The sequence below is a fragment of the Micromys minutus genome (genome assembly GCF_963924665.1).
Source record: "Micromys minutus genome assembly, chromosome: 18".
In the NCBI taxonomy this organism is placed as follows: domain Eukaryota; kingdom Metazoa; phylum Chordata; class Mammalia; order Rodentia; family Muridae; genus Micromys; species Micromys minutus.
In genome coordinates this window covers 35,890,656-35,898,304 of record NC_137953.1, presented here as the reverse complement: position 1 = coordinate 35,898,304, position 7,649 = coordinate 35,890,656, and the positions used below count along the sequence as shown (strand labels likewise).

The window sequence follows — 7,649 nt, the reverse complement described above, 5'->3', positions numbered from 1 at the left end:
TACAAACCAACTACTTGTAGTACAACTAGGTACATACACTAAAATGTTACTGAATGCTAGGAATAAGATTGTTTTCTTTTGTTGTTGTTGTTTTTGTTGTTTTTGGTTTGTTTATTTTTTTTAGGATTTTTTTTTCCTTATTTGAGATTATAATGAATGTGGTCAAACCACAAGTATAGTCTGAAGTAGGACAAAAATGCTCTGAAGGCTCGTTTGGTCAACTATTATCATTAAAAATAGCTGAACCCTAACAATATGCTCAAAAGTATAGAATATAACTAAAAATACAAACAAAATTTCCTTTTAAATTATTTTTAAGAAAACAATCAGGGCCTGGTACTTTTTTCCTCCCATGTTGCCAATTCATTTTGTGGTTTCAGTGGGGTGGTGGAGAGCATGTATCATCTGTGGGTGGCACTGCCCTCTGGCTGTGTGAGTGCAGTGCCTGCTTCTGTACTAGGTGACCACGTGTAAACTCTGAGACAGGAAGTGAAGGGTCACTAGGTCATGGTAAGTAAGGTTAGCTTTTCCTTTTGCTGTGTAGTCATCCTCATCAGTCTTCTGCTTCTTGGTGTCAACATCATCATCCTCATCATCTTCAGCCACCCGCTTGCCCGTGGAAGCCTCAGCTTCTTCATCTTCATCCTCCTCCTCACCATCACCTTCTACCTCCTCCTCTTCTTCCCCACCTCCTTCCTCTTCTTCATCTACCGCATTGTCAGCTTCCTGTTCCCCATTTTCCCCATTGTGAGTGTTGCCATTGGAAGGTGCATCTCTTCCATTCTCTGCATCCTCCACAACTTCCTTCTTCTCCTTCAAGTCCTTGGTGGCGATCTCGGATCTGGTGTCCACTGCCGCGTCTGACATGGTGGGCCACGCCTGTGGTCAGATGCTGCCAACAAGGAATTAGTCCAAGGAGTCTGGTGAGAAAGCTGCTGGGAGTCTGCATTGGAGGAGACAGCGAAGGTGGCTGTAGTGAGCACAGAGCACTACCCAGGAACAATGCAAAGATGGCGTTTCAGAGCAGCCCGTGGGCCAAGACTGATTTTTTAATGCAGGGAATTAACTTTATATTACTGAACTATAAACTTAATGTTGTTCTTATAATAGGTCTTCCAATGAGTCAAAATGTTCTGAAAATCTCTATAGAGCTTGTTTTCTCTAAATATGGGAAGAGTGTGAATGACAGATGAGGTATCCCTCAGCTTCCCCTCCCCCCTGCACCCAGCTCCCGATCCACTCCTTTTCACGTTCCCTTCTGAAAAGCTGCTCTTTCTGTTTTTGAAATCTGTCATGCGATTTGTTGTCAATGTCAATTCATTAATGATAATTTCAGTCACCAACAATGCACAGGTGTCACACTAAGGAGAGAATTTGCACTTCCTCTTGGTGTAATTTAATGACCAGACCATATTCGAATTCCCTACATTGGCCTTACTCTGTTTTATTCCTCACAATTGTTTTTTGTGGAACAACACTGAAAGTATCACATGGGAAAGGAAAAGGGAGATTTTACAGAAATCTTTAAGAGTATACAAGGGATTGATTCAGTGACTCCAACTGACCCCAAGTGACCCAGATAACGAACACTACAACAAACTTTCTTGTTTATTAAGCAATATCCACATGTTATATTCAACGTTTATGGTAGATATTTATTTTATAGAGCCATTTTTGTCCTATTTGCTGTTTTCAAAAAATTATTATAACATACATGTAGTACTCTTGGGTCAGGGGCATGGAAGAGTACATAACTTAAGGTTACAGTTACACATTAAGTTAGGTTATAAAAGTTGACTGGGCAATAGAATGCAAGTAAAGTAAGTTGTTACATAGTTCTCTTAAAGGCAGGTTAAAGAAACAGTTTCAGCACACACTAAGCCAAGAGCCTTAAGTCATCAATGACTTTAAGTTGTGTTTTTAACTTTGTCTTTAAGATCAAGCAAATGTCAGCCATTTAGAATATAGCAGATAGTTTAATATCAATTAATCAACACAATGTATATTTAATTTATTTAGATTTCAAACATTTGTAACTGCTATCAGTGTAAATATAAAAGTTTAATGCCATAGTTAATTGAACATAAATATCTACATGGAACAGGACTGAAGGTCCCAATAGCAGGCCTGGGAAATTCCTTTTCTAAAGATAGTCTATAACTTGAATTTGAACAACTGTGTAACATTTGGCCAGTTTATAAAATCAGAATTAGTTGTGAAATAAGTGAAATTTGATGTTATAAATGTATTGTAGAGTATAAAGCAATGGGGACAGCTTGTGTTTATGGGCATAACAGTGGAAGGAAAGGATGGCAACAAAACAAATGATGAAAAATAACTGTGCTCTGCAACAACGTACTTGACAAATGAACCTGCATTGATGGCTCACTTTCTCAAGGCACATTATTTTCTCTGTTTCTTTATAGAACTGTAGCAAATCTCTATCCACCTAATATTACTCTGCAGATCATTTTCCTAGTGTCCTAAATAAAATAAGAAGCCATAGGAAATAGAACAATGTTGTTCATGTCTACAAGAAAACACATGATATTTGTATTTCTATAACTGAAGAACAGTTTTTATAACTTGCACGTCTTTATCTTGGTGATTACTTTCACAATTTGGCTTGCATGGGAATTTTGTAGACATGTGTGCCAAAATCCAGGGATCTCCACATAATACATCCACTGGTTAAGCTGGGTAAGTATATTAGGGCATGACCATGCTATCAGATTTGTTGCTTTACAAGATTAACATTAGACCCTAAAAAGTCAAGAAGATTATTATTGAATTTGATGTGAAAATTATCTAAATTTTATTGTTTGCAACTAATGTAGACTGTGAAGGAAATAGTAAAATCTGCATGATTTATGTATGGCTTTTTTTTTAAACAGGAAAACACCTAAAATGAAGAGTCATTAAATAAGAGGGTACCTTCGATCATATCCTGTTAGGTTTTTAGGACAATCTGGAGTAGTCTGCACCAGATAAGGAATGGGAATATTCCTTAAATTATTCGGTTTAAATAATTAATCTGTTTTGCACATGAACATAAGACTTGTTTCAGTTGGCATATCTGGCTTTCTGTATGATTTAAGAAACCAGTTGGACACATATCATAAAGTCCTGTGGTTCATAACACTCTCTAATATGGCAAATCGGGTTGTTTTTTAATGATACAAGGCCAACTCTCATAATTCTGTCCTTACCATTGCTCCCTTTAGGCCACGGAGATGGCTGTGGGGTTAAAAATGTGTAAGTTTCCATATTTCCCATATAAAGGTATTTGTTGATTCGTCATATGTTAGAGTTAAAAATGTGACAAGAGACTGGAAGACAGTAAAATATTAACTTATTAAAGTGTATTTAGTTGTATAATTTTTAGACTTTCTTACTTTTTTTTCTAAAAACATTTTAATAAATGGCATCTATACATTTGAAAATATAAATGCAATATATGTTTATTAAAATATAAAAATGGAAGCTTAAAAACAAAAAAGAAATTAAGATTAGGTAATTTATAATTGCTCAATATACAAATAATTTGTAAAGTTTTACAAATGAAAGTACATTCTGTCTACAAGTATTTTTGATTCAAATATAATTAACATCAATATTTACTAAAGTTATTTATATAGTAATCATTAAAGCATTTGGTATACATAATATTTACTGCTTAAATTATTCAATGTTTTCACTAGCAAATTATTTATAGGATTTATGAGTATAAGCTAGATGTATTAAATAATACCAATCATTTGGGAATATAGTAAAGTATTTAGAGGCTCTGAAATTTATTGTACAATATTATTTCCTAAATTTTCAGCTGTCTGCCCTTAGTATGAGCCTTTCTACATTATAAAGGACATAAGCAGTATTTCAGTACTTATAAAAGAATTTTAAAAATTTTCAATATAGATTAATTAATAAAATGTTCATAAAACCATGAACATCCTATATGTAATTCAGTTTTAAAATTTGTGTATGGAGTACCCATTGTCATAATTATTCTTTTATGACTTCTAAAATTGTGCAGATTATACATGAAGTTCAATCTTCACAAAAAAGAATAATGGAACTAAAAGAAGCTAGCGTATTGAAAGTTATTAATACTACTTTTACTCTTAACTTTTATAGTTGCCATAACACTGTATTCTTCTATTTACAATCACAGTTCAATAAATGAGGGAATTTTTGGCTTGATATATTTATTCTGTGGTTGTCTTTACTGTGGAAAAACTTAGAGAAAGTAAGGACAGTTTATGAACCCCAACAATGCTCATATATTTTGTTCTGTGACATTATGGGTGCTACAACTTTTGTGAATAATATAAGCATCAGTTTGTGTAATTAAAATCTAACAAAGGTAAAGAAAGGGACCGCAGGGTGAGGTTTTGTGGCAGTGCTAGCATAAATCTTTGAAATATTCTAAATGTACAGTATTACCTTTTTGAGCCACAAAAGAGGCATCTTAAAACAAAGAAAGGAATACATAAAAGAAATGTAGAGGTAAATGAAAAAAATTTAATCAACCATATGTGAATTTATATTAGCATGTCCATAGTCATGCAGACACCTTATGCTATGAAAGAATGAAACCTACAGGAAATGCACTCACAGGAGTCAGTTTTCATTTATGGAGGTTAAACAGAAGCTATGATGTGTGATTAGAGGTGTATAATCATCTTGAAATAACATGGTGTTTTTATATAGATGTAACATGTAGATCCTATAATAGAAAATAAATCTACCATTTGATTTATTGTGGAAGAAGAGATATTTGTGAATCTTACAATGTGGTATCTGACTATACCTCTTTCTAAATAAAAAATTAATCTATATACTAGGCCTGTGCCACAGAATATTGTGCAGTGTTCTTTGTGTATGCATGTTTATGTGTGAGTCCTAATTGTTAGCAATTTTAAATCATGCATGTTTCAGTATCGTTAACAACTAATCTTTTCCTTACTGTCAGGACTGCTATTATACTACATCACACTTGCTGGCTACTAATTCTCTTCCTAAATAGTACATCAGAAGACACTCAGCCCATCATAATGTCAAAGACTGCCATCACCAGGTTGTGTAAGGTAAGATGTGCTACAGATGTTTATGACACATCAGGGAATAGGTAGGAAATAAAAATGGTTATATTAGTCAGCTCCACTTGACCTATATTTTATTACATCCGACTGTCACCTGATACAGACAACCTTTGACTTAGCAAAGTAGGTATTTCTTAGAAAAAAAAGGGGGGGATTTATATCTCTTCTGTCATTCTAAAGTTTTCCTGGGAACATGAATATGTGTTGTACTATTTCAGGAGATGTTAAGATTACCAAATAAAAATTTATTACAGCGTGTCTCTTTGTAGCCTGGGGATGTAGGCTTCAGAGCAAGAGGAAGAGAATATTGCCAAGGAAGATAAATGGAGCTATGAAATATCTCCTTAATTCGAAAGAAAATGAATCATTATTCATAATAAATTTATCTGAAAAATATTAACATAGCAGTTTGTATCAAAAATCTGGTTTGTCTTATTTGAATGGAAAACTTAGTTTTCCTCTTGGGCATATCTTATCACTGAAATTATAGAAAAATGTGATGAACGCAATATTGGATATAACAGAAGCTGAAATTTATCCCAAACTAGATTAGATAAGACCATTGTTCCAAATGGGAGATGTCTCCATTAAATGCTGTTGAGAAATGAATTTATCTCTCAAATATCTACCTTATAAAAAATTTAGGTATCTTTTAAGATTAATTGGTTTGTCAAAATTTTCAATTACATATTTCAAGAAAAAGAAACAAAAGCGGTCATTATCCTGGGGCCCCTTTTCTGAGACAGCCAATTTATTTATGAAAGCCATGATCAGAATATGATCAGAAAGCTATACAGAATATGTATAGGATGTGTTAGACTCTCTACATTCTTCACAGTATAGTCATGACTTATTGAGAGTGAGAGAATCATTCCAAGACCAAGCATTTCAGTAGTTTATGCACACAGTGGTAGAGATTCATAGGTAATAATTTTAAAATGTTTTGTTTTTATGCCATTTTCCTATTTATCAAACATGAAAACAAATTTACATAGCAATGAGGTTGATATTTTTAATTTACAAAAAAGAATCAAAGCTTGACTGAATATTTGATAGAGAGAATCTTGGGTCTGGAAGTTGGCTCACTGGTTAAGGGTTGCTCTTGCACAGGAGCAAAGTTCAATTCCCAGTACTCACATTCCCAGCTCGCAATTGTTTATAACTCCAGTTCTGAAATATCTGACACTCACATGGATGCAGATGCAAGAAAAACAGTAGTGCCCCTAAAAAAGAAACATATTATTTTTTCTTTCAGAATTAGTCAGTATTTTAATTTTATATTGTGAGCATCACTGTTTCCTATGGAAAAGTATGTTTAGGGTCATCTCAAAAAGAATATGGAATATCATAATTCTATATCAAAATTAACTAAACAAATATGTGTGTGTCACAATGTATCACAAAACAGCTTAAGTAAATAGATAAATCCTTCTACCGTTTGAACAATACTTGTTTGTCAAGATTAATGGTAGAACAAGTACAACATTATTTAACATACCAAAACAATTATGTCTCTTAAGATCCAGAAGCTTCACATGCACAGAAAAAAACCTACCCCAAAATAAGAGATATAGAGGAACAGACTGGAATCTGAATGGGGTTGTCTCAGAGAGTGTGTACTAGATTCACACGTCATGATTGTGTGTACAACCACTGTGCATGCTGTATGTTAGAACCAAGGCTGTTGTGAAATCAAATGCTATAAAAGGCAAACCCTGCTGAACCACAATAATTTCTGGCCTGCTTTTTTCAAAGCTCTTTTCCACAAGATTAGTAAGTCACAATTCAAGGCCTCAGGCCACAGATACAGAGTAGCCATTATTCTTGCAATTCATTTTATGTGAAATGACTTTTTAAGATTTACTCTTTAGGTTTGGAATCATAAATTGAGAGGAAGAGAATAAATTATGTAAACTTACAAATCATTACGATGCAAGCAAAGCATTCATATAATTCTTATTTATAATCGCATTTCATAATCATTGCTAAGTAATGTTTAAATGTTGGCTGGAGCAGACACATGGAAGTGCAGTCCATCTCTTCTTTACTATCCACTGTCGGTGATGCTTTAGTAATATTATGTTCATTTAAAAGCTTCCTTTCTATGGACATAAGTAGGATTGTAAGCGTGACAATATATTCTTAATGTGAAGAAAATTCTGTCTCTCAAGACTCATGAACTAGGAAGAGGATATATCAGACCTTGGAGGAAGTAAGGTTTCTCTGACAAAAAGAAGATAGTTAAATGGCTATAAAACATAATATTCTTTCATATTAGTTTTTACATTTTTAAATCCCTTTATTTATTTGTAATAGAGAATAATAGAACACATATTAGTAGATTAACTAAAAAATGGAGTTTCTTCCTGCTGTCACTATGAAAGAGACCGATCTTTTCAGATCTTGTTTGTGACGAATAAAGATAAAATCTTCATATCACTCAATTTTTGTGAGTGTTCATATGAGTCATGTGGATGTGTAGGTCAGGGGACAATTTGTTGAAATGTGATCTCTTTTATTTAGGTACTGGGAATAGAATTTGAA

The 7,649-nt window shown here is 33.6% G+C and overlaps 1 protein-coding gene across 1 annotated transcript; it reads right to left on the bottom strand.

The window, feature by feature from the left end:
- Nucleotides 1–456: 456 nt before the first annotated feature.
- Nucleotides 457–867, bottom strand: LOC308432612 (uncharacterized protein; the record flags this gene model as incomplete). The annotated part of the gene is made up of 1 exon (XM_080932387.1): nucleotides 457–867. One exon carries the CDS (start codon nucleotides 865–867, stop codon nucleotides 457–459), a length of 411 nt encoding a protein of 136 aa, XP_080788513.1.
- Between the last annotated feature and the right edge of the window lie 6,782 nt (nucleotides 868–7,649).